Source organism: Anolis carolinensis, chromosome 3, assembly GCF_035594765.1.
Source record: "Anolis carolinensis isolate JA03-04 chromosome 3, rAnoCar3.1.pri, whole genome shotgun sequence".
Taxonomy (NCBI): Eukaryota; Metazoa; Chordata; class Lepidosauria; order Squamata; family Dactyloidae; genus Anolis; species Anolis carolinensis.
In genome coordinates, this window is record NC_085843.1 from 99,616,553 (window position 1) to 99,644,276 (window position 27,724).

Here is a 27,724-nt window from a genome sequence, read left to right on the forward strand (position 1 = left end):
TGTAGTAATTACTGTATTAACGAATTTAGCACCAAAATATCATGATTTATTGAAAACATTGACTACAAAAATGTGTTGGATAATCCAGAATGTTGGATAAGCGGATGTTGGATAAGCGAGACTCTACTGTACTGTAAATAAATAAACTGGATTACATGGCAGTGTAGATCTAGTCTGAGCTGGCTTTCAATTTACTCCAAGATTCAAGGAAATCTTGACATCATCACTCATAGTGAAATCGATTTGTGTTTAGACATAGGCGAGCCTTGGCTCTGTTTAGTGTAGTATCAAAAGTGGGGAGATATATTGGGAAAGTGTCACTCTCTCAACTCAGAGGGAGGCAAGGCCTCTCGATACAAAGTTTGCCAAGGAAACCCCATGCCATAAGTCAGATACTACTCGGAGGCACAGAGGAAGAGCTTTTCTTGTGCATATTATGCAGCAGCGGAAAAAAACAAAGCAGGAAACGCCTCCCCCAGGGATCTGGAGAAGGAGAGGCAGGGTGCAGCCTTTCCCTGTTTGCAAAAGGACTCTCCCAAGTCCCGCCTCTTTGCATCGATGCCATGGAGCCTGAGTGCTCATTATAACCAATGGGAGGGACGCACAAGATGCCTGCGCCCGCCCCTCCTGAGCCCATAGGATGAAAGGCGTGCTAGTCCTCTGTATTATTTACCTCCCTCCAGATAGGGACACCGGGTGCTTTGCCTTGGTTCCCTGTAAAAACCACCGCTTTTTGGAGGGCTTTGGAGCCCCCTCCTGGCTTTGGACGGCGAGCTCCTACAGAGCCTTTCCCTGAAAGTAAGTTCCTTTTGGGCTGGGCGACGATAGCAGCAACCCTTTCCCAGGGGAGTCTCAGTAAAGGCAACAGATCTTAGTTCCCAGGTCTTGGAAGCTTATCAGAGCCAGCCCAGGCTAGGATTTGGATGGAGACTGTCAATTGACATTGTGGAACTCATGCAGTTTGACAGCACTTTCACTGTCATGGCAACATGACATGGGATCTTGAGAGCTGTAGTTTGATGAGACACCTAGGATTCCATAGTATTGAGCCATGGCAGTCAAAGTGGGGTCAAACTGCATTAATTCTACAGTGTAGATCAGGCATAGGCAAACGTGGGCCCTCCAGGTGTTTTGGACTTCAACTTCCACAATTCCTAACAGCCGGTAGGCTGTTAGGAATTGTGGGAGTTGAAGTCCAAAACACCTGGAGGGCCCAAGTTTGCCCATGCCTGGTGTAGATGGACCCCAGGTGCAGCAGTATGCATATTTAAGGGAATCTAATTTCAGGATGCATGTATTCAGTAGGTTTATTTTGCATCCACCTACTGAGCTACTGTGGATAGCAAATTCTGCAGATGCGGAAGTCCCATTATACACAATGACAAAGTTATCCAAACTTTGTGTGTATAATTTTATATTGTTTTATATATTTATGTACCTATTGTATTTTGTGTGTTTGCACTATTGAGTGCTTCAGTAACCCTGAAATGAAATATTATATATGGGTACACACATATACCTATGATAGACTAGGTAAAACTAAACAAGTTGAAATTGAACCCGTTCCGGAAAAAAAACAGGCTTAGCATTTTTTATGTGTGATTTGTATTTCCCATTGTGATTTTTAAAAAAATAATAATAAACATTTTGTAGGGCCTACATGCACTTAGGAGCCCCCAGTGGTGCCGTGGGTTAAACCGCCTAGCTGCTGAACTTGCTCACCAAAAGGTTGGTGGTTTAAATCAGGGGAGGTGAGCTCCCGCTGTTAGCCCCATCTTCTGCCGACCTAGCAATTCGAAAACATGCAAATGTGAGTAGATCAATAGGTACCGCTCTGGCGGGAAGATAACGGCTCTCCATGCAGTAATGCCGGCCACATAACCTTGGAGGTGTCTATGGACAATACCGGTTTTCAGCTTAGAAATGGAGATGAGCACCAACCCCCAGAGTAGACTTAACGTCTAGTAGACTTAACAACTAGACTTAACGTCAAGGGGAACCTTTACCTTGACACCTTTACATGCCCTTAAGGAAGCTAATACCAGGCATGACGGGCAATATTTCAGAGTGGAAAAAACCTTGCAAAACCACTTCTGAGCCCCTTTGAACCCAGTGTGGCTCTAACACTTTGTCTTGAACAAGCACAGGCTTGGCTTTGCAGGGGACTTAGCAGAATGACTGCTTTGATCAGCTTGCAGTCCAAGAAAGCATATGCCTAAAAGGATATGTCACGTGTCATAAGACTCTTCATTGTTTCCCCCTTACTTGTTCTGGCTGCAGGCCACAGTTTTTTTCAAGATATGATTATTACTCACACCCTTTTGCCTATATCCTCGGGCATCCTACGCCCAGCTCTCCTCTGAAAAGCCTGGGTAGGGTTTTGCTAAGTCATCCTGAGCTCGTATTTTCTCTCTCCCTCAAAAGGCAGTATTTAGTGCAAAGTTTTCTTCTTCGAAGCTGGAAGAGAAGGCGGTGAGTACCTGAGAAACTGTAGATAGGATTTGGATTTTCTCCCAGTCGCATTTTAAGTGTGTAGCCGAAATGACGAACCAAGGCCTAGGAAATATTATAATGTTTGGTAAAGTGAAAGGCAGTAGAAAAAGAGATGGCTAGAATTGATCTAGAAAGTCAGGGTTCTGAGTTTATAAGACCTGAGCTGGGTGCAGCTACACTCCAGAATTAATGCAGTTTGACTCCTCTTTAACTACAATAACTCAATATTAGGAAGCATTGGACTTGTCATTTTACAAGGTCTTTAGCTGTCTCTGCCAAAGAGTGCAGGTCACTCATTAAAACTACAAATCCCCGGATTCCATGACATTGAGCCATGGTGTCAAATTACATCAATTCTACAGTGTCGATCCACCCAGGGTAAAGGCAGAAGTAAGATCACAAAACTATACAGTAGAGTCTCACTTATCCAACATAAACGGGCCGGCAGAATGTTGGATAAGCGAATATGTTGGATAATAAGGAGGCATTAAGGAAAAGCCTATTAAACATCAAATTAGGTTATGGTTTTACAAATGAAGCACCAAAACATCATGTTAGACAACAAATTTGGCAGAAAAAGTAGTTCAATATGCAGTAATGCTATGTAGTAATTACTGTATTTATGAATTTAGCACCAAAATATCACAATATATTGAAAACATTGACTACAAAAATGCGTTGGATAATCCAGAACGTTGGATAAGTGAGTGTTGGATAAGTGAGACTCTACTGTATCACTTGCATTGTAGAGTTGACTCTCCGTATGTAGTTGTCAATCTACACTTGAAGGTTTTACTTTCATGGATTTAATTATTCACCATTTGATTTAAATCTTTCTCGGGATCTCTAGGTCAGTTGTTCTCAACCTGTGGGTCCCTAGGTGTTTTGGCCTACCATTCCCAGAAATCCCAGCCAGTTTACCAATTGTTATGATTTATCTGGGGACCCACAGGTTGAGAACCACTGCTCTGGGTCCTCCTCTGTGACCCTGTGGTTGGAAGCTGAGCACAGAGTCATTCTGGAGAAAGATTCCTAGACAAGTGTCCTTGCGAGTAAAACCAAAAACTTGTTTTATTTGTGTTTTTTTCACATTCATTTGTGTTTGCATCCCAACCCCAGCAAAGGTGGAGGGATGATTGTACATGGGTTCAACCATCTATGGCTTGGAAATTCATTAAAAGAATCCAGAAAGCAAATATTTATTTTGCCATTTTATATAAGCGATTGTATGTTACTATGCCATTGTATATAATGGGACTTGAACTTACATAGGTGTTGGCATCCATTGCTGCTGCTGCTGCTGCTGCTGCTGCTGCTGCTGCTGCTGCTGTTGTTGTTGTTATTATTATTATTATTATTATTTATATCTCGCTTTATCTCCCCTGAAGGGAACTCAAAACGGCTTAACATAAAAGCCTCAGCATAACAATTTAATATATACAAATATACGAACATTAAAACAGGATTAAATATAGAGCATTAAAAAATTCCTAGTTAAAAACCATTAAAACAAATCCAAAGTTAAAAACCACAGCACTTCCTGAATTTATTTTAAACATCTTCTTCTTTAAAAGCCTTCTGAATAAGAAAGTTTTACCTGCTGCTGGAAGGATAACAGTGAGAGGGCCATTCTGGCTTCCCTGGGAAGAAGGGAGTTCCATAGTCGTGGGGCAGCCACTGAGAGACAAGGTCTGTTCTCTCGTTTCCACCAATCGAGCTTGAGATGGAGATGGGACCAAGAGAAGGGCCTCTCCTGAAGATCTCAGGGCCTGGGCAGGTTCGTACAAGGGGATGCGGTCAGCCAAATAACCTGGACCTGAACCACCTAGGGTTTTAAAGGTCATAACCAACACTTTGAATTGTGCCCGTAAACACACTGGCAGCCAGTGGAGCTGTAAAAGGGGGAGTTGTCTGCTCCTTGTAGCCAGCCCCAGTGGGCAACCTGGCTGCAGCTCTCTGGACCAGCTGAAGTTTCCGAGCACTCTTCAAAGACAGCCCCACGTAGAGCACGTTACAGTAATCCAGATGGGATGTAACTAAGGCATGTACCACTGTGACCACATTTGGCTTCTCAAGGAATGGGCGCAGATGGTGCACAAGTTTTCATTGTGCAAGGGCCCTCTGGCCACTGCTGATACCTGGGCCTCCAGATTCAGTGCCAAATCTAGGAGGACCCCCAAACTGCAAACTTGTGTTTTCAGGGAAAGTGTAACCCCATCCAGCACAGGTTGAATCCCTATTCCCTGGTCTTCCTTCTGACTGACCTGGAGTACCTTTGCCTTGTCTGGATTAAGTTTCAATTTGTTTGCCCTCATCCATTCCATTACTGATGACAGGCACTGGTTTAGGGTCAGGACAGCTTCCTTGGCATTAGGTGGAAAGGAGTAGTAGAGTTGGGTGTCATCCGCATATAGGTGGCACCAAACTTCAAAACTCTCCCAGCAGTTTCATATATATGTTTAACAGCATGGGAGACAAAACGGAACCCTGAAGAACCCCACAGGTCAACGGCCGTGGGTTTGAACAGGCTTCACCTTCACCACCTTCTGGGTATGGCCCTCCAGGAAGGCCCGGAGCCATGGTGAGACAGTGCCTCCCAGTGCCATCCCAGCAAGATGGCCCAGAAGGATACCATGGTCAGTGGTACCCAGGACCCATGGGAGTGGGTTCTAGAACCATATCCCAGTAGATACCAAAGGTGCACTGTCCTTACCATACTTAACAAAGTGACCTCCCCTGTCCCTGCCGTTCTCCAAATGCTAGAAATGTCATTCACGCATACTACAATCATGGCAGAATATATCTCCTCCCCAAGTAGCTGATTCCCAATAGTTTATGTTTATATAAATAAAGCTTATTATGTGTATGCATGTGTGTATGAGACAGTTACAATAGTGGCAGTCGTCTCACAATTTTTACCAAGTAGCTATCATGAATAAAAAATCAATTACCTGAAGCTGTTTTCTATTCATAATCACTTAGTTACAATTTTGACACAATGAAATATAGTCGTCTCTCTGTATCTACAGATTCTGTATCACGTCATTCTGCCATCCATGGCTTGATTATATTTCCCACCCACCCCACCCCACCCCCACCAACAAATCATCTAAAAGCAAAACTTGCTTTTACCATTTTATATAAAGACACCATTTTACTATACCACTGTAGATAATGGGACTTGAAAAACCTGATACAAGATGCAGGCCAATTTCTCCTGGAGGTTTCTTGTTCATAGAGTTGCCATATGATAACAGAACTTAACAACATGGGGGGAAATAAACATTGGGGTTTTTATTTTTTTTAAAACCCATAAATTTTGGTAACTTGTTTTCATTGTTTAGTTAACTAAGAGTGCCTGGTGTTTGCCTATTCTTATGCTTTTTTTTTAAAACAGACTACCAGTATTGTAGTTGATATAAGTTAAATTAAAAAAGGGTTTGGTTTTGTGTTTTTGGCAGGCTGCTGAGATCTTTGAGATCTTGATTGTCCTGCAATGGCTGCTGTAAGGAAAGTCATCAAAACCGTGCTCAGTAAGGAGCAAGCAGAAGGAGTTGGGGCTCGTGTGCGGCGGAGTATAGGCCGGCCAGAAGTAAGTCAGTGGTTTTCTGCTCTGTATTTCTAGGTAGATTGGAAGGCAACAGTGAATTTTAGTGTCCTGAATTCCCATTGTTATATCTCTAACCTGTATTTCTCTCCAATACAGTCAAATGAGGATCATCTTCAGGCTGGATTAGGGCTGCATCTATACTGCCAAATTAATGCAGTTTGACACCATTTTGACTGCCATGGCTCAATGCAATGGAAACCTGGAAGGCATAGTTTTACAAAGTCTTTAGCTTTCTCTGGTCAAGAATCCTGGTGCCTCCCCAAAATATAGCTCCTAAGAGTCCATAGCATTGAGCCATTGCAGTTAAACTGGTGCCAAATTGCATTAATCTGCTGGCTGTTAGGAATTGTGGGAGTTGAAGTCCAAAACGCCTGGATGGCTGAAGTTTGCCCATGTCTGGTGTAGATGCATCGCAGATATATGGCCACAAATTCTTCACTCTACACTACAGCACAGGACATTTTCTTATCCAAACGTTTGATAAATAAGTACAAAGCAAATACAGGCAGTCCCTGAGTTACAAACATTTAACTTGAAAATGACTCATAGTTAAGAACAGGGGTGAGACAACAGGAAGTGAGAGAAATTTGTCCCTAGGAAGGGAAATCCACTCCTGAAAGAGTGATCAGGAGACGTGTCTCCTACTGAGGGTTTATCACCATTCCTTGTTTCCACAACAAGCCAAATTTTTCAAAATCCAATTATCACAGGGACAGAAAGTGAGGTGAATCCAGGGAGAGGGGTGAGCTCCCATCTGTCAGCTCTAGCTCCCCATGCGGGGACATGAGAGAAGTCTCTCACAGGATGGTAAAACATTAAACGTCTGGGTACCCCTTGGGCAATGTCCTTGCAGACGGCCAATTCTCTCACACCAGAAGCAACTTGCAGTTTCTCAAGTCATTCCTGATAACGAAAAAAATGGGATTTAGTAATCTTATTTAGTTACTGGGCGGATTTATAGCTTGCTTTTCAACATTTGTTCTCAAAGCTGTTTCCAACTGAAAAAGATAAATTACCACTATGATTATAGCAACAACAACAGCATATTAAAAGAGAGGCCCATAAAACAGGGAATCACCATGAATACAGAATCTTCTTCATTATAAAATGTTTCTCCCAAAAGTCTACACAGCTTATTTTAGAAAACTCATTTGTCCTTTTCAGTTCACTTTTGCTCAAGTTTTCCAAGAACAGGGCAGTCTTTTGCAAATGATTAATAATTTAAACAGTTTTATATTACCTCTCTAAAACAAAATAATTAAAAACATTATTAACTTTATTTTGCAGTTGAAAAACCTGGACCCATTTCTGCTGCTTGATGAATTCAAAGGAGGTCAGCCAGCTGGCTTTCCCGATCACCCACACCGAGGTTTTGAAACAGTGAGTGTTTCTTTATATGTAAGGAACGCTACCTGTTGAAAGGTACAGTAGTCTCTCCACATTTACAGGGTTACAGGCACAGGGTCCCCAAAAGTGGAAAAGCTGCAAGTATAAATAAAAATACCACATGCTGGTTTTCTTTTGTAGTTGACAGGGAATGTCTTTAGGCATTTGTAGTTTGGTGAGGCACTTTCACTCTTCGGCAGAGAAGGCTAAAGACCTTGTAAAACTACAACTTATTTATTTATTTATTTATTTATTTGCAATATTTATATTCTGCCCTTCTCATGCCAAGGGGCACTCAGGGCGGATCACAATATACATATACGCAGCAAACATTTAATGCTGTTTTTAGACATACAACACATACAGACAGGTAATTCAACATTTTCCAACTTCGGCTTCTGGAAGTTATGCTCGATTCCGGCCACAGGGGGCGCTGTCGCCTCATCCACTATGATGCCGAGTTTTTGATCATAGTATTTCCTCCTTGCTCTTCGATCGCCAGCAGTTTTATGATGTTGTAAATTAAATTAACCTGCCCACTGTGATGACTCATGGGCCTTGTAGTCCTGCTTATGACACTGTAATGCCTGATGATGAAGAAAACTTGGGTTTTTTACCTTCCCAGTCTGAACTGGAATTTTCTCAGCCAGATCTTTCCCAGGCAGATCTGGGAACCTTGCACCTGCAAGAAAGTTGTGACCCAGAAGTATGTCAAACAAATCCGGAGCCCACTTCTCCTGTGTTCTCCCGCCATGAGTTTTGTAAACAACAGAGAGGTTTGGAAGCTGCTTCGCGCAGGAGTGCGAGGATAGCAGCCAAGAATTCAGCCAATTAAGTCTCCTTTTTCGTGAGAATCCTTAAGGAGTCAAACATCTGGTCTCAAAGATTAGCTTTCGTTTCTGGTTCCCAGAGAACTGCTTCGGCGGGAAAGTTAGACTCTATATAGGTGATTTACCCGCGAAGTAACTTCGCGGAGTCAATTCGTCAACCTCCGGAGCGAGTTGTGTCTGGACAGCGCGCTCCGTTTCAAGCCTCGCTCCTGCTCAAGCCTTGCCCTGCTTTCCAGCCTTCGCTCCTGTTTTTGCCTTTGTTTACCTACGGACCTTGCTTGTTTCCCAGGATTAAACATTGCCTTGTATCACGGATTTTACCAAGTTCTTCCACGGACCTTGTTCTTGTTCCTTGTTACCTTGTTCCACGTTTTAAGCCTTGTTTCAAGTATCAAGTTATTTCCTAGCCTTGCTCAAGTTTATGGACTAAAGGACCTTGTCATCTCCCCTCACTTTGCCTGGCAAGGTGAGTGTATCGGTTATTGGATTACAACTTTGGACCTTAATATTTCATATTGGACATCGCCTTTTTGGGCTAATTGAGACCTTTCCTGAAAGGTCTGCTTTTGGACAATTTCATATACTTGCTTTTATTAACTTTATATATTCCTACAATAAAGATATTAGTTAGATTCTGGCCTCTGTGTTTGGTTATTGGTGCCTTTGCAGCCTGGGTCCTGACAGTTTGACTCCGCCACCCATAAGCACCAATTAACCAAGGCCAGAATGTCGACCGGAGCCGCGCCGGCTGGGCAGCCGCTCAGCTACACCATCAGCAAAGATGAAGTGGATCGCATCCGTGACAGACTCAACGCGCAGGATGGAGAAATAAAAGGATTGAGGGAGCGCGGAGTCCGCCTCCCGGCCATGGCGTTGCCAACTAAGTTTTCTGGAGAAGCTTCCAAGGTCCAAGTTTTCCGCCGCCAGTGCCAGGCTTACCTAGAGGCCCGTGCCGCCGAGTTTCCCCAAGAAGACATCAAGGTGGCGTGGGTTTACAGCCTTCTAGACGGACCAGCGGCCAGCTGGGCGACGGCCCTATTCGATCAAGCCTCTTCCCACCTAAGAACAGCGCAACGCTTCTTGGATCACCTTAAGGAGACCTGGGGAATCGAGGACAATTTGGAGGCAGCCGGCCATAAACTCCGGCGCCTCTTTCAAGGAGACAGACCCATGTCTCAGTACATAGCTGAGTTCCGAGTGCTGGCCCACAGCACCGGCTGGAACGATGTAGCCCTCAGGGGGCAATTTCGGGAGGGTCTCAACATTGAAATGCTGGAAGAAATCTCCAAGGTGGACCCTCCCCAGTCCCTCGAAGCACTCATTGACCAATGTTTACGGGCTGAAGTCTTGATTGCCAACAGGAAACAATGGGTACGTGGTCAGAGCGGTAGAACTGGGGCAAAACCCCCCGCTCCCGCCAGCGTCCAGCCGCGTCCAGTGTGGAGACCCCCACCACCAACCCCATACCCCAGAGGGAGCGAGGAGGTGCCGATGCAGTTGGGCAACGTGCGACCCAGGTTAGATGCCGCCGAGAAGGCCCGTCGCCAACGCTTAAATCTCTGCTGGTATTGCGGAAATGGGGGCCACTTCGCCAGAGAGTGTCCAGCCAAAGGGAAGCCCGCCGCCCGTCTTGCGGCGGCGTCCTCCACGGAGACGAAGGCGTCTGAGGCGGCTGGCACACAGCCGGCGGGGGAAGCCAACGACCGGGCGTAGAGAGGCTCGCCAACCCGGTCAGAAAACCCATTCAAGAGCCGCCAACCGGGGTCCTGTTCCTTCTAGTGGTCACCTTATGGTCAGCAAAAAGGGGACCCGTCATGATCCACGCCATGATAGACTCCGGAGCCACCAACAACTTCATTGACAGAGAGTATGCCGACTCTCTGGGATTACAATATCATGACTTCAAGAATGCCCGTGTGGTGCAAGCCATAGACGGCCGCCCCCTCAAGACGGGGCCCGTAAGCCAGTGGTCAGAACCCACCAGGATGTGGATAAGGGAACATATGGAAGAGATTTCTTTCTTTGTTACCGAGGTTCCCCATTTCCCTGTGATTTTGGGAATCCCGTGGCTGACTCTCCACGACCCAAACATCTCCTGGTCCAACAGAGAACTGCAGTTTGCTTCAAAGTACTGCCAAAACCATTGCCTCGTAGCCAAGGTCTGCCATGCCACAGAGACCGAGCCCATCATCACCCTGCCCAAGAAGTACTCCGAGTATTGGGATGTATTCAATGAAAAAGAAGCCGAGAAATTACCCCCACATAGACCTTATGACTGTGCCATTGACTTGGTGGAGGGGGCCCCGATCCCGCGAGGGCACCTATACTCCCTGACTGAACCGGAGCAAGAAGCTCTCAGGGAATTCATAGAGACAAACCTTCGCAAGGGATTCATCAGACCCTCTCAATCCCCAGCCGCCTCCCCAGTGATGTTTGTGAAGAAGAAGTCAGGGGAATTACGCTTGGTGGTGGACTACAGAGCATTGAACAATATCACCAAGCGGAACAGTTATCCCCTGCCCTTAATCTCGGATCTACTGGACCGACTTCGAGGAGCCAAGGTCTACACCAAGCTGGATCTTCGAGGGGCTTATAATCTAGTTCGCATCAGAGAAGGGGACGAGTGGAAGACTGCCTTTCAGACTAAATTCGGATTATTCGAGTCCCGAGTTATGAATTATGGATTATGCGGAGCCCCCGCAACGTTCCAGCATTTTGTCAATGATATTTTTCAGGACTATCTAGATCGGTTCTTGATAATCTACCTGGACGATTTTTTGGTGTTTTCTAGATCACAATCAGAACATGAGAACCACGTCAAAATGGTGTTACAACGTTTGCGAGATCATGGACTTTATGCCAAGTTGGAAAAATGCGCTTTCGATCTACAAGAGGTAGATTTCCTTGGTTACCGTATCTCGCCTCTAGGGCTCTCCATGGATCCAGCCAAGGTTTCAGCAGTATTGGAATGGCGGGCGCCAACTAACAAGAAAGAGGTGCAGCGTTTCTTGGGGTTCGCGAACTATTACCGCAAGTTCATTCCAGATTTTGCCCGCTGGTCTGACCCAATCACTAGCTGCATCCGTGGAAAACAGCCCTTCCGCTGGACTGATCAAGCAGAGAGAGGGTTTCAGCAACTAAAGAAATTATTCACGTCCCAGCCAATTCTACAGCACCCAGATCCTGGAACCCCTTTTGTTGTGCAAGCGGACGCCTCGGATGTGGCAATTGGGGCTGTACTCTTACAACCGGTGGGAGACCACCTTCATCCCTGTGCCTTTTACTCCCGTCAACTAACCACACCAGAGAGAAATTACACCATTTGGGAAAAGGAGCTACTGGCCATAAAGGCAGCCTTTGAAACTTGGAGACATTGGCTAGAAGGGGCCAAATTTCCCATTGAAGTCCACACTGATCATCGAAATCTAGAACATCTAAGAACTGCCCGCAAACTAAATCAGAGGCAGCAACGTTGGGCTTTATTCTTTGAACGTTTCAACTTCCAGATCCATTATGTGACCCCAGCCCAAACCAAGCAAGCAGACGCCCTGTCACGTAAACCGGAATACGCTGCAGGACGCAAGGAGACCTTTGAATCCCAACTACTACAACCCGAGAACTTTGCCACGCTCACAGTGGGGAACACCAAATCCACTCCCATTGGTTCAACTTCCTCTACTCCAGGACCCATCTGTGCTCAAGAAATCAGGGCTAGTCAGCAAGCAGATCCCTGGGCGCAGGACCAACTTCGTCAAGGTCTGCATTTTCCCTTTTCGCTTAAAGATGGACTGCTTTGCTATAGAAATCATGTTTATATCCCACCCGGACCGGGCAGGGAAAAAGCGCTTCGTCTGTGTCATGACTGCAAACCAGCAGGGCATTTCGGACTATTTAAAACCATGCATCTGATCCTAAGGGATTTTTGGTGGCCCAAGATCCGCAAGGATGTGGAAAAATATGTCAACACCTGCCCAGTATGCCAGCGCTCCAAGATAAGAAGGGAGAAACCCTCAGGGCTTCTACATCCCCTTCCTACCCCATCTCGCCCATGGGAAATAATTTCTGCGGATTTCATCACTGACCTACCACCTTCCTGTGGATTCACCACGATCCTAGTGGTGGTGGACCTTTTCACCAAGTTAGCCCATTTCATACCCTGTGAAGGTCTCCCCACGGCCAAAGAGACTGCAGATCTATTCCTTCAACATGTTTTTAGACTACATGGATTGCCCAAGAGTTTAGTCTCAGACCGTGGATCTCAATTCACCTCTCGTTTTTGGAAGGCACTACAAAAACTATTGGGCATAGACTCTCGCTTATCTTCAGCTCATCATCCTCAAACAGATGGGCAAACGGAGCGCACCAATGCCACCTTGGAGCAGTATCTTCGCTGTTATGTAAACTACCAACAGGACAATTGGGCTTCTCTGTTACCACTGTCAGAGTTTGCTTATAACAATGGAGTTCAAGCTTCTACAAAAGAAACGCCGTTCTTTGCAAACTACGGCTTCCACCCACGTTTCTTTCCCCCTGTCATTGAAACTTCAGAAGTTCCCGCAGCAGAGGATTGGCTGCAGGAACTCACAGCGGTACAACAACTTTTGCTCCAGCAACTGGACCAAGCCAAGGAGGACTATAAACGCCACGCTGACAAACATCGCCAGCCGGGCCCCGAAATCAAGGTAGGAGATCGGGTTTTCCTGTCCACTCGCTTTCTGCCCTCCCACCGCCCTTGCCGGAAGTTAGATGCCCGTTTCATTGGCCCTTATCCAGTGGTGGCGCAATTAAACCCCGTGACTTTCAAACTCCAACTTCCGCGTTCAATGCGCATCCACCCAGTGTTTCACCGTTCCCTGCTCCTTCCGGCGGATGGTGTGCGTCCTGATACAGACCAACCGGCTCCCCCTCCTGTTTTGATGAATGGGGAGGAGGAGTTCGAGGTTGAGGACATTTTAGATTCTCGCTTTCACCGCCGCCGCCTGCAATATCTCATTGACTGGGTGGGTTTTGGCCCTGAGGAGCGCTCTTGGGAAGACGCCTCCACAGTTCACGCTCCTGATCTAACCCGTCGCTTTCATCAGACCTATCCCACCAAACCGCGGCCTCGCGCTTCGGGGAGAGAGTCCCAGTTTGGGAGGGGCCCTGAGGAGGGGGATAGTGTGATGACTCATGGGCCTTGTAGTCCTGCTTATGACACTGTAATGCCTGATGATGAAGAAAACTTGGGTTTTTTACCTTCCCAGTCTGAACTGGAATTTTCTCAGCCAGATCTTTCCCAGGCAGATCTGGGAACCTTGCACCTGCAAGAAAGTTGTGACCCAGAAGTATGTCAAACAAATCCGGAGCCCACTTCTCCTGTGTTCTCCCGCCATGAGTTTTGTAAACAACAGAGAGGTTTGGAAGCTGCTTCGCGCAGGAGTGCGAGGATAGCAGCCAAGAATTCAGCCAATTAAGTCTCCTTTTTCGTGAGAATCCTTAAGGAGTCAAACATCTGGTCTCAAAGATTAGCTTTCGTTTCTGGTTCCCAGAGAACTGCTTCGGCGGGAAAGTTAGACTCTATATAGGTGATTTACCCGCGAAGTAACTTCGCGGAGTCAATTCGTCAACCTCCGGAGCGAGTTGTGTCTGGACAGCGCGCTCCGTTTCAAGCCTCGCTCCTGCTCAAGCCTTGCCCTGCTTTCCAGCCTTCGCTCCTGTTTTTGCCTTTGTTTACCTACGGACCTTGCTTGTTTCCCAGGATTAAACATTGCCTTGTATCACGGATTTTACCAAGTTCTTCCACGGACCTTGTTCTTGTTCCTTGTTACCTTGTTCCACGTTTTAAGCCTTGTTTCAAGTATCAAGTTATTTCCTAGCCTTGCTCAAGTTTATGGACTAAAGGACCTTGTCATCTCCCCTCACTTTGCCTGGCAAGGTGAGTGTATCGGTTATTGGATTACAACTTTGGACCTTAATATTTCATATTGGACATCGCCTTTTTGGGCTAATTGAGACCTTTCCTGAAAGGTCTGCTTTTGGACAATTTCATATACTTGCTTTTATTAACTTTATATATTCCTACAATAAAGATATTAGTTAGATTCTGGCCTCTGTGTTTGGTTATTGGTGCCTTTGCAGCCTGGGTCCTGACACCCACTTAAACAGTCCCTAATTTCTCTACTCACAGTTGCAGCTGCTTTTGAACTGCTTTGTTGGACAGTAAACTAGGCTATTGGCAGTTGAGTGCTCAATCTGACTCGGGCTTCGAACTTGCTACCTTCTAGTCGGCAGTGATCTATTGCTGCTGGTGATTAACCAGCTGTGCTACAGCCCAGCCCTTTTAAAAAGTCCTTTGTAGCAGTTTTGAATTTCTATATCACTTCTGAATTTTTCATCTCAAAGCTTCCAGTATCCATTTTGTGAGTCTTTGGAATAGGAAGGACTATGGCTAACACACATTGAGCTGGAAAATGCCCCCAAAGAAAAGACCATAGTGAAGGATGTTTTCCAGCTCCCATGATTTCCTAGCCTTGTGCCATGGTAGTTAAAATAGTGCCAAACCTCATTGTTTCTGTAGTGTAGATGCACATTTAGAGTAACCTTCCTTTGCCAGACATCCTCCAAATCCCACCCAACTACTTACCAGGGCTTCTTGGGAATGACTGGTGTTGTATTCCAAGAAATGTGATTGTAACAATGTTAGGGAACACCTACTTACGGGAAGAACTAACTTATCTTCAGTGGGCTTTCATCTCTTTGATGTATTTGAACACTACAAATAATTGAAGAGCACAGTTCACTGTTTTCTGAAAATATTTCTCCGATCCCCTCCCCAACAATAAATGGAGTTATGCATCAACTGCTAGTAACATTTCATGAATGAAAGCCCATTTTATTTTATTAAAAATGTTTTATGCTCCTTTCCCAGAAAATCAAAAGGTTACAGTTTACACTAAAAATGATAAAGTACATGACAACAAAGGGGATATTTATGACAGAATAGGCTTATAAACATTTAAATCCTCATTTAAAGTCTCAGCAAAATTTAATATTTTGACAGTCTGCTTTGAAAAGGCAGCTGTGATGGACTGACCCCTTGCAGTCCTTTCTGGAAAGAAGTTCCAATTTTTTTTGGATCTGTAATGGAAAATTTCCAACACTTAGTCACCATCATGGTGAGTTTAAGTTGAAGGAAATGACTGCAAAGCCATCTGAGGCTGGATCTACACTGCCGTATAATCCAGTGCAAAGCAGATAATCTGGGTTCAGAAACAGGATTATATGGCAGTGTAGATGAGGCCTGATGCGAACTTTGGCCCCCAGTTTACACTGCCATATAATCCAGTTTCTGAATGCAGATTATCTGCTTTGGACTAGATATAATCCCGTTCAAAGCAGATTATCTAGATTCAGAAACTGGATTATATGACAATGTACATCATGCCTTAGTTGGTAAGTGAATGGTTTACAAAATTGCAGTTAATTAGTTATTTGTATGTATTAGCTTTCTAATACATAATATATCATAAATAAATAAGTGAATTGAAGTCACACACACACACACACTATAACTGGCCCTCAGTATTCAGATTCTGCACCAGAGATGCAAGTACAGTAGAGTCTCACTTATCCAACATAAACGGGCCAGCAGAACGTTGGATAAGTGAATATGTTGGATAATGAGGGATTAAGGAAAAGCCTATTACACATCAAATTAGGTCATGATTTTACAAATTAAGCACCAAAACATCATGTTTAACAACAAATTTGACAGAAAAAGTAGTTCAATACACAGTAATGCTATGTAGTAATTACTGTATTTACGAATTTAGCACCAAAATATCACGATGTATTGAAAAGATTGACTACAAAAATGCGTTGGATAATCCAGAACGTTGGATAAACGAGTGTTGGATAAGTGAGACTCTACTGTATTTACAATTTTAAAATATTTTATAAAATTTCAGTGATTTTTTGTCATTTTTAGGGCATGCCATTTTACTATGCCATTGTGTATAATGAGATTTCAGCATCCAGAGATGTTGGTTTCCAAGAGGGGCCTGGAAACAAATCCCCAGTGGGTACCAAGGACCCACTGTATTTCTATTACAAATTCTGGATTCTGAAAGAAGACTTTTCAGTCAGTCCTCCACATTTGCGGGGTTAGGGATGCAAACCCCTATGAATGTGGAAAGAAAAAAAGCTGAAGTAACATTAAACTCTCCTTTTCCCCCATTCCCTTTAAAATACCTTTGGTGCGTTATAGACATTGCCACCTCTTTCCTGAGTTTGAATAATTTCTGCTTTTGTCAGCAGGTGGCACTGTTCAGTGGAAATTGGGGCAAAAAGACTTTTTAGAAAAGCTATCTTGAAGAGAATACCATTTAAATCTTAAGCCTTTGTTTAAGGATTCCCTTAAAGCAGTGGTTCCCATCCTTTGGGCCTCTGGGTGTTTTGGACTTCAACTCCCAGAAATCCCAGCTAGCTTACCAGCTGTTAGGGACTGTGAGAGCTGAAGTCCAAAACACCTGGAGGCCCAAAAGGTAGGAACCACTGCCTTAAAGATACATCTATGGGTTCATCTGCACAGTGGAATTAATGCAGTTTGACACCACTTTAACTGCCATGTCTCAAGGCTCTGGAATCCTGGGAGTTGCAGTTTTAGCCTTCTCTGCCCAAATGTACTGGTGCCTCACCAAATTACAAAACCCAGGATTCCATAGTATTGAGCCTTTGTAATTAAAGTGGTGTCGCGGTGTAGTTAAAGGGGGCCGCGGTGGTGCAATGGGTTAAGCCCTTGTGCCGACTGAACTGCAGACCTGAAGAGCTCCCATTTGTCAGCCTCAGCTTCCCATGCGGCAACATGAAAGAAGTCTCCCACAGGATGGTAACACATCTGAGCAACACCTTTGTAAATGGCCGATTTTCTCACTCCAGAAGAGACTTGCAATATATTTTCAATTTGCTTCTGAGACGATTAAAAAAGTTAAAGTTGTGTCAAACTGCAGTAATTCTTCAATGTAGACACATACTGTGTTTTCTATGGCTTCCTTTCATTGAGAGTTAAACAAAATTTAGTTCAGTTTAGTACCTTTATAGATGGCTTGCTTGGTAAAATGGCCAGCAGATTCTGTTGAAATATTCTGTTTAAAACAAAAGGTCTGTAATTTTACATAGACATGTCCTTGATCCTTTTGGATTTGTTGGGATTTTAGCAACCTGGAGGCAGAAAAATACTGTTGAAGGAAATATTGGAGCAGGGATTTATGCAGTTCATTCTTTTTATAGTGTAATTTATTTCTTGAAGTACATTCATCTTTTTTTATTTCCTTTAATGCTTCTTAATGATAATTCATTTTCTCCAGTCACTTTTATTTCATGTGGTAATCAAAGAAGATAAAATATCATTCTGCCATGAGCAGTCCAAATGCACATCTTCTGTTTAAATCAGAATGATGTAAAAGTGCTCTACTACTTGGATTGTACCCAATATTTATTTTGTGACACATTTTTGACGTGACTGTTTTTAGTGGTCTTGTTCGTTTAAGACTTGTAATAAAGACTTAGGGGATACAATATATTTTTTAGATAGCCAAGCTATGGTTCTTCATATACCGCAATGAGTTCTTCTGGAACAATTACACATAGCTCTATATGCAGTATTGAAGCATTGGAAAGCCTTTGCGGGGCCAGGCTCAGCAGAAAAATCCTGCCAATCGAAAGGTTGGCAGTTCGATCCTGGATCGGGGTGAGCACCCGCCATTAGCCCCAGCTCACCTGCCATCTAGCAGGTCTAAAGCAGCAATAGAATCATAGAATCATAGAATAGAGTTGGAAGAGACCTCATGGGTCATCTAGTCCAACCCCCTGCTAAGCAATGCGAGTAGATAAATAGGTGCCGCTTTTAGCAGGGTGGTAATAAAGGCACACTTAAAGGCATCCATCGGAGGAAAAGCTCCTCAGCATGGAAAATGGGTGACAGCACCCCCTCCCTCCCCCCGTGACCAGAGTCAAGCACAGCCTCCAAGATGCTAGAAATAAGATGGGAAAACTGCCTTTACCTCTGTTTGTGTTGTCTGTCCTTGTTAATTGTATAGTTGGCATTGAATGTTTGCAGTATGTAAGCCGCTCTGAGTCCCCTTCAGGGTGAGAAGGGTGGGGTATAAATACTGTAAATACATGGAAATAAAATTTGAAATAACTGTATTTTTGAAGTTTTGCAGTCTACCACTGAAAATCCGAGAAGACACATATAGTCTAGAAAGTGTAAAGAAAACTAATAGAAGTTTATCCAATCAAAAATGCACGAAATAATTGCACTATACTTTCATGTGTTAAAAATATGGTAAACAGTATGAAGAGTCAAGGTTTGGGGAACCTAGAGGTATTAATATTTTTTCCACTTTCATGGGGATTGTGTGCCGCTAACCCCTACATATGTGGAGGGCCATCTCTAGTCACCCACAGTGAAGCTTTTCACTTCACTGTTTATATTTTTTGACTTGTGGATGCTTTTAAAATATTTGTATACTCTTTTAAATGTGATAGTTTTAATTTTTTTGTGGACTCGGTGGCCCATGAGGTCCTTTGTAATTCTGTGATTCTGTATTGTCGAGTTTTAGCTAATATGTCTTATGAGTTCCTTGAGTCCCACTCCAGGAGAAAGATGGCATATGAAAAGAAAGAATAAATATATGAACTAAGTTTTGACTTGCCTAAAGTTCTAATCCAAGTCTGTTTTTCAGGTAACTTATCTAATGGCAGGTGGATCCATGGCCCATGAAGATTTTTGTGGCCATACAGGTAGACTAGATCCAGGAGATTTGCAGGTATTCCACAGTGATAAGAACGGCAATTGATTGTTTTAACTATGTGTTTTGTTTGGGAATCATTTTTCCAGGTGGTTTTGCCAGTTGGCCATTTTCTTCCTCGGAAATATAACCTACAGAATCTGGTCTTTGTTTGCAGTCTTCCATCCAAGGTTGACCTCCTCAGTTCAGACAGGATCTCGTGCCTTTAGAGTATTTAGGTCAGGTGTAGTCTTAGTCAGTGGCAAATTATACCTGCCAGTGCTTTCATGTCTATATAAATTTCAGTACTTTGTTCCAAGTTAGCTAATGGTCATTGAAGGTATGACCTATTTTTATTGTATATTTTGCCTTCAGGAATCAAAATATATGCTGCTAGCCTCAATAACAGTAAATCAAGTTTTGACTTGACTGATGTTTCTGGTTTTTACTATGTAGCTGTCAGAACCCTGCTACTAGAGCCTGGATGTGGCTCTGAGTTTCAGGGTCACTGACATTGATAAGACACCTGCGGCTCAGGACTCGGAGAAGAAACGGCTGCTGGACTTGGCGGGGAATTTGCGCGGGGTTTTGCTGAGCGGGAAGAGACTTTTCAAATGAGGGGGAGGGTATATAAAGGATGGTTGGCCGGAGCCTCCCATTCTTGGCTTTTTTGATGTTCATGTTTCCTACAGTAAAAGTTTCTGGTGATAACACAGAGAGTCTCGTGTGTTCATTCAGGAGCGGCTGTGGTGAGCTGACACTAAGCCAAGAATACGGACACCATCCCGCTGTAGCGGTGAGGTGTAACATGCAAGTGGAGGATGAAGAGCTCTTGGGCGCAGGAGGAGGAAGGTCGGAAAGGGCCACTCCCGAGCCGGACGCTGAGTTCCACCAGCTGGCGGCCCTGGCGTCATCCACCGCTTATGCCCAGCCAAATGGGGTAACCCAGAGGCGTGGAGTGGTGCGGGGAGACAGCACCGGAGGAGAGGAAGGTTCACCTTCCCCAGGCCCACAAAGGATGGTGTTTCTGGAGGAGAGGATGTCGGCGATGGAGACCACCCTGGCAGTGATGTCGAGGGCGATGGAGCGCCTGGCGTTTTTGGCGGAGCCAGAGAGAGGAAGGGAACTTCGGGCTGGCTCAATGTGGGACGTGAGCGTGGGAAGCAGCCAGGGCTTTGCAGACCTCCCAGCACCGAAGGGAAGGGAAATGCGAAAGGAGCCCGGCGCCCGGCCCAAGACCCAAACAAGCCTGACGCGGGTGGAGGAGAGTGACGACGAAGGGGAAAAACCTCCGAGAATCCCAGCTACGCTCCCAGCTGAGACCCTGGTGCCCCTGGCGAATGCCGGGCGTGGCACAGGGCCAAGAGAAGCAGCAGCGGGGCCCACTGGTCCGCAAGGGGGCTTGCGACGGGCGGAGAATTGGGGATTGCCACCACAGGGACCCCTACCGAGACGAGAGGAACTAAGGATCGAGTTTGGGGGAGAGTCCTCTGAACTGGATTTTTTCCTGACCACGGTGAGGGGCTATATGGAGGACAATGCTCACACTTTTAGAACGGAATCCAGCCGGATACGGGCCATTGGTGCAGTGTTGAAGAGGGGAGCGGCCAGCTGGTACGTTCAGCTGCACGCGCGGCGCGACCCATGTCTGGGGTCACTCCGACGCTTTATGGGGGCCCTGGAGACCCGTTTCCGAGATCCACTGGAGCAGATCCGGGCGAGGGAGAAGTTGAAGACCGTCTCCCAGGGGCAGAGGTCGGTATCTGAGTATGCGGAGGAGTTCCAATGCCTCGCCGAAAAGGTGCCGGAATGGTCTGCAGTAACAAAGATAGAACTCTTCAAAGAGGGTCTCAGGCGGGAGATCCTCTCCTGGGCGGTGCATCGTGATGAGCCTGACACACTGCGCGGATGGATTCAGCTGGCGGGGCGCGTCGAGACATCGCTGGCCCAGGCGAGGAGGCACCGAGGAGGGCTACAGCAGCGGCCGCAGATGAAAGAGGGGAGCCGGAAGGAGGGATCAACCCCAGCCGGGAGGAGAACGGAGCCGACAGGGAACGTGAGCGCCAGCAGGAGTGGCTGCTTCGTGTGCGGCCGGTTGGGCCACAGGGCTGCCGAGTGCTGGCAGAGAAAAGGGGAAGGCGGAGGCCAGCCCAAACCCAGAGCCGTGGCAGGAAAACGCGCCGAGGAAGAACCACCGATGAGGCACCACTCGGGGGGGTTGGTAAGTCAGGACAAAGCTATGATAGTGGTCCCCATTCAGCTTGAAAATGGCAGCAAACAAGCAACCTGCAAAGCATTTGTGGATTGTGGATGTTCCAGGAACATCATCTCCCCTGAATTAGCCGAGGGATTGGGATGCGAAAGAACGAACCTAGAATCCCCAATAGCTTTTTCGCAGTTGGACGGATCCACAGCATCGGGATCGTTAGCTAAGTACAGTGCCGAAGATGTAAAGTGTAAGATAGGGAGTTGGGAAGGAAAGGTGTCATTTGTGATATCACAAATAGCCAGCTATAATGTTATACTAGGCATGCCGTGGCTGGGGCAGGCCAACCCGAAAATCAACTGGGAGGATAAGAGCATGATCTTCAGGATGAATTTGGAAGAAGGGAGCCAGGAAGTTGAGAGGGAGCCAGGGAAAAGGGGGGAGGAAGACTCTATCAGAATAGCAGAACTGGCAGATAAATTACCCCCAGAGTATCGGGATTTTGTGGACGTGTTTGATGAGAAGGAAGCAGACAATTTCCCACCGAAGCGGAGAGTTGAAGTGAAAATAGAGCTAGTCCCAGGAGCAGAGCTTCCCAAGGCAAAAATATACCCGATGTCAGCTAGGGAAAAGGAGGAGCTGAGAAAATACATTGATAAAAACCTAGCGAGGGGTTTCATAGAGCCTTCAAATTCCCCTCTAGGGGCGCCTGTGTTGTTCAGGCGGAAAAAGGACCAAACGCTGAGGCTCTGCATTGACTACAGGGGCCTAAATGCAATCAGTACTGTAAATAAATACCCCCTACCCTTAGTGAAGGACTTGATCGCCCAGTTATCGGAAGGACAGATATTCACTAAATTGGACTTAATTGAGGCCTACCATAAATTGCAGATCAAACCAGAGGACAGGTGGAAGACGGCCTTCTCCTGCGCATTCGGATTATTCAATTATCGTGTGCTCCCCTTCGGTTTGTGCGGGGGAGGGGCCGCGTTCATGCAATTAATCAACGAAGTATTGCATCCATTGTTGTACAAGGGAGTCTTTATTTTTTTAGATGACATATTGATAATGTCTCGAACTAAGGAACAACACGTAGAACTAGTCAGGGAAGTCCTACAAAAGTTGAGGGAAGCGAAACTGTATGCGAAGCTTGCCAAGTGCGAGTTCAATAAAGACCAGATAGACTTTCTGGGGTATAGGATTTCCTCCCAGGGAGTGGCGATGGACCCTGCGAAGGTGGAAGACGTGAGGGGGTGGGAAGCCCCCAAAACACGGAAGCAGCTGCAATCCTTCCTAGGGTTCGCAAACTTCTATAGAACATTTATCAAGGACTTTGCGCGCCTCACTTTGCCATTAACGGATTTGTTAAAAACTAAAGGCAGGGGAGAAACAGCCAAAGTGAAGGCCCCAGGGGCCAAATTGACATGGACAATAGAATGCCAGGAAGCTTTCGAAGCCCTTAAAAAGCGTTTTACTGAGGAACCTGTCCTACAGCACCCTGATATGTCTAAGGCCTTTGTACTACATTGCGATGCGTCAGACCGGGCATATGGGGCAGTTCTGCTGCAGAAAGACGAAGGGGGGAACCTGAAGCCATGTGGCTATCTGTCAAAAAAGTTTAGCGATACAGAAAAAAACTGGCCGATTTGGGAGAGAGAAGCCTTAGCGATTCTAAAAGCACTAGAGTGCTGGAGACACTTTCTGGAAGGAAGTGGAACACCGTTTGAGGTGTGGACTGATCATAGAAATTTACAGTATCTAAGATCCCCTCGTAAACTATCAGCGAAGCAAATTAGATGGGCCCAATATTTCAGCCGTTTTGATTTCAGACTCAGATTCTTCCAGGGGAAACATAACATACTCGCTGACGCTCTCTCTCGGATGCCTCAGCACGGGGGAGGAATTCAGGAATCTGAAGGGAGCCTGTTCCTAGATAAGCAGTGGGGCCTGGCAGTACTAACTCGAGCACAAGCGGCCAAAGAAAACAAACGTACTGCCATTTCCACGGGGGGAGGAGAAATATGGGAGGAAGAGTTGAAGCGAGCGTATGGAATGGACAAATGGTTACAAACTAACAAGGAAAAGGGAGAATTGTGTGGGGATTTGGTGTTTGTAAATAAGAAATTGTATATTCCTGAATGTTTAAGACGAGAAATGTTAAGGAAGTGCCACGATAACAAGGGTGCGGGTCATCTAGGCCCCACCAGGACTATTAAACTGTTGGCCAAACAATGCTGGTGGCCCGGAATGAGGAAAGACGCCAGGGGGTACGTCACGCAGTGTGAATTATGTGCAGAGGGAAAAACACCACCGGGGAAGCCCCAGGGGCTATTGCAGAAGGTGGTGGAGCCCATGAGGCCATGGGAATGCGTGGCCATGGATTTTGTAGGCGAACTACCCTCCAGCAGAGGCCACAGATACATTTGGACAATATTGGACCTATTCTCAAAACAGGCACACTTTGTGGCCCTGCCGAAACTCCCCTCAGCTGAAAAACTTGCTGATTTGTATGTGAAGCATGTATATCGCCTACATGGGTGTCCCGACAAAATAATTAGCGACCGGGGAGTCCAATTTACTGCAAAATTTTGGGGAAAATTCTTACAGCTGTTAGGAGCAGAAAGGAACCTGAGCTCGGCTTTTCATCCCGCAACCAACGGGGGAGTCGAACGCACCCAACAAACACTGTGCCAATTCTTGAGGATGTACACCAATTATAGACAGGATGATTGGGCGGACCTTCTACCGTTTGCTGAGATGGCTTTTAACGGGGCCGTACATTCGGCCACAGGTCATGCCCCATTCGAAATAGTATACGGACAGGAGGTGGCACCTTTCCCCAGGCTACCCGAGTGGAAGGAAGGAGAGGGCCAGACCGACAAGGAATGGCCGGCCAAAATTAAGCAAGGGTGGCAGACCGTGGTGGAGGCATTGCGGGAAACACAAAAGAAGTACAAGCTCTTTGCCGATCGTAGGCGCCGAGAGGGGGACAAATTGGGCGAAGGGGATCTGGTTTGGCTGAGCACAAAAAACCTGAAATTGGGGTTCCCATCAAAAAAATTGGCTCCACGCTATATAGGGCCGTTCAGGGTAGCAAAAAGAATAAACGAAGTGACCTATGAGCTGAGGCTACCCAAGGACCTAGGAAAGGTACACCCGGTATTCCATTGCAGCCTGTTAAAAAAGTATAAAGGAACTCTGGACAGCGGAGAACAATAGTTGTGTTTAATCTTTTCCTTCCAGGACGAAGGGGAGGAGGACGCCATGTCAGAACCCTGCTACTAGAGCCTGGATGTGGCTCTGAGTTTCAGGGTCACTGACATTGATAAGACACCTGCGGCTCAGGACTCGGAGAAGAAACGGCTGCTGGACTTGGCGGGGAATTTGCGCGGGGTTTTGCTGAGCGGGAAGAGACTTTTCAAATGAGGGGGAGGGTATATAAAGGATGGTTGGCCGGAGCCTCCCATTCTTGGCTTTTTTGATGTTCATGTTTCCTACAGTAAAAGTTTCTGGTGATAACACAGAGAGTCTCGTGTGTTCATTCAGGAGCGGCTGTGGTGAGCTGACATGTAGCTATACACTTTTTTCTCTCCCTGTGCATATTTTAGAAGAAAAACATATTTGCCTGTAAGCTTTGAAGGCTAGCATAATTAATTTATTGGCTCTTTGTTTTTCTAACCATAGTATATAACAATGAAGACTTTGGAATTTGTTTACTGTTAGCCGGGCTACCCTTGCATTTCTCTACAATATTTTCAGAAACCTTGGGATATTTATATTCTGAACAAGCCAAGACCATATAGGGTTCATTTTGATTCCTGGCTTTAAAAATGAACTCTTTTTTGGTTGATCACTCAAAAGGAACTAGGAATATGTCTCCTTGCACTTAGGCTGAAGAAATACATTTTAGACCAGGAGTGGGGAATACATAGCTATCTATCTCCTTTATCCACCATCATCTAAACCTCTGGCTGTGCAGACTAGCTACCACTGGTCTTGCAATGTGACAACATCTTAAGAGTCACACAGTTACCACACCTCTTTTAGACAATGCTTTCAATTCTGAGAAATACTGTATCTGCTGTCTCTCTCAGAGCATCTAACTTTATTCACATTTGTATATACAGTAGAGTCTCACTTATCCAACATAAATGGGCCGGCAGAATGTTGGATAATGAATATATTGGATAATAAGGAGGGATTAAGGAAAAGCCTATTAAACATCAAGTTAGATTATGATTTTACAAATGAAGCACCAAAACATCATGTTAGACAACAAATTTGACAGAAAAGGTAGTTCAATACGCAGTAGTGCTATGTAGTAATTACTGTATTTACAAATTTAGCACCAATATATCACGATGTATTGAAAACATTGACTATAAAAATGCGTTGGATAATCCAGAATGTTGTATAAGTGAATGTTGGATAAGTGAGACTCTACTGTATGTATAAAAGCCAGTTTGGTATAGTGGTTTGAATGTTGAACTACAGTGCTGCGGGCCAGAGTATGAATACCTGTTCAGCGAGGGACAGTACAGTATGTACAATTAGGACTATGACATCAATTATTAGTTCAAGTATGGCGTAGTAGTTTAAATGTTACTAGGATTCTTGAGACCAGGGTTCAAATCCTTGGCTGCAGAAACCTATTGAGTGACCTTGAACATGTTGCATTCTCTCAGCCAAGGCCAAACCCCTTCTGAACAAATCTGTCCAAGAAAGCCCTTTGATCAGTTTGCCTTAGAGCAGTGGTTCCCAACCTTTGGGCCTCCGGGTGTTTTAGACTTCAACTCCCAGAAATCCCAGGCAGTTTACCAGCTGCTAGGAACTGTGGGAGCTGAAGTCCAAAACACCTGGAGGCGCAAAAGTTGGGAACCACTGCCTTAGAGTCATCATAGGCTGAAAATAACTTTAAGAACCACATATATGCATATGTGTATGGGAGCTAGAGTCCTGGATTGTACATCACTAAGCTTTTTAAAAAGTCATATGTAGTGATTCTCTATGACGTGGTCCTTTCTCTTCTTGTGCATAGTGGATGACTGCTGGCCGTGGTATTCTCCATGCAGAGATGCCTTGTTCTGAAGAGCCAGCCCATGGATTACAGCTCTGGGTCAATCTGCGAAGCTCTGAGAAGATGATTGAACCTCAGTACCAAGAACTGAAAAGCAAAGAGATACCTAAACCTTCACAGAATGGTGTGACAGTGGCGGTCATTTCAGGAGAGGCATTGGGTGTCAAAGTAAGTGATTTCCCAACAACAGATTCTTTGAAAATAAGAGCACTTCTGCTAGTTCTCCAATGACAGAGATAGGAATAGTATGGCTGTTAGGCTGCATGTGTCCTTCCGCAGAGCTATGTTTGTGACTCCCCAATCCATTTTATTTCTGGACAAAAAAAAAGGAAGAACTCACTTCTACTGAAAGCTGCTGGAGGCTCTTTCACATTACCTAAATATAGTTCAGGTTTGGCATCACTTATTCAGAATTCTGAAATACTCCAAAACTGTCCACATTAATGGCTGAAATAGTGATTGCTTTGCTTTCTGATGGTTCACTGTACACAAACTGCTTCGTGCACATTACAATATTTCATCAAATTAACATCAGATTATATGTATGAGTTGTGTATGAATCACAAATCAGTTTCATGTTTAGACCAGGGTCCCATCTCCAAGATATTACATTATGCACGTATATGTAAGTACAGGCATTCCAAAGAACAATCCAAACCCCCAAAATATTTTTGGTCCCAGTCATTTCAGATAAATGATACTCAACCTGTACAGTTCTGGGGTTTCCATTTTAGGGAGGCTTATTTAGAATTATTAGTCACAGAGCTCTGGTGCCTCAGCAAACTAAAAAACAGCATTGCATATGATTCAGCCATGGCAGTTAAAACGGAAAAATTGTGCTGTAATTATACTGTGTGAAAGGGTCTCCAGAAACAGCAATTCATCTTTTTAAAGCAATCAAGGGCCTTTCCTTGCTGGTTAACATCAAAAATACCAATTTTCAAAAGCCAAATTGGCCTTTTACTTCTTGCTTAGTTTTCAGAGGTGCTTGCATTTTAGTAGTCTGTGCCCCTTCAGAAACTCCTGCAGCAGAAAACTGGTGCCCACATGTAAAGCAGTTTTTAATACAAGTGTCCTCTCTCCTCCTTGTCAGTGTGGGTGTTTACAAAAGAGTCTCTCTTTTTTCAGTATCTTCCCTTCCTGAGTTTACTTTTGCCTCTCTGTTGCTTTTTCACAACAATGCAAGATCCCTAAGATCATCTGGTGAGGCCCTGGTCTCGGTCCCACCTGCCTCGCAAGCGCGGCTGGTGGGAACGAAGGACAGAGCCTTCTCGGTGGTGGCTCCCCGGCTGTGGAACACCCCAGAAATATTCGACAAGCTCCAACCCTTCTGGGCTTCAGAAAAGCTGTAAA

General features: G+C 45.2%; 2 protein-coding genes across 3 annotated transcripts in view; both read left to right on the forward strand.

Moving 5' to 3' along the window:
* The first annotated feature begins 521 nt into the window (after nt 1–521).
* pir (pirin) overlaps nt 522–27,724 on the forward strand; it is a 48,908-nt gene continuing 21,705 nt past the window's right edge. The window contains exons 1-5 of one of the 2 annotated variants that reach the window (XM_003218892.4): nt 522–798; nt 5,955–6,085; nt 7,391–7,483; nt 19,044–19,127; nt 26,333–26,539. In XM_003218892.4, coding sequence (XP_003218940.1) covers nt 5,990–6,085; nt 7,391–7,483; nt 19,044–19,127; nt 26,333–26,539 — 480 coding nt within the window. In that variant the 5' untranslated portion in view covers nt 522–798; nt 5,955–5,989. Of the gene's footprint in view, nt 799–2,327; nt 2,473–5,954; nt 6,086–7,390; nt 7,484–19,043; nt 19,128–26,332; nt 26,540–27,724 lie in introns of those variants that run through there. The other variant, XM_008107247.3, reaches the window with a different exon arrangement.
* On the forward strand, nt 19,545–24,860 carry LOC134297511 (uncharacterized). The gene is made up of 2 exons (XM_062975248.1): nt 19,545–21,309; nt 24,538–24,860. The coding sequence occupies exons 1-2, from the start codon at nt 19,726–19,728 to the stop codon at nt 24,577–24,579; spliced, it is 1,626 nt and encodes a 541-aa protein (XP_062831318.1). The 5' UTR covers nt 19,545–19,725; the 3' UTR covers nt 24,580–24,860.

Bases quoted from the DNA above. Each gene is read 5' to 3' on its own strand.
- LOC134297511 (XM_062975248.1), top strand. From the start codon at position 19,726: ATGGTTGGCCGGAGCCTCCCATTCTTGGCTTTTTTGATGTTCATGTTT. The intron at 21,310-24,537 runs GTAAGTCAGGAC...TTTTCCTTCCAG, and splicing joins GGCACCACTCGGGGGGGTTG to GACGAAGGGGAGGAGGACGC.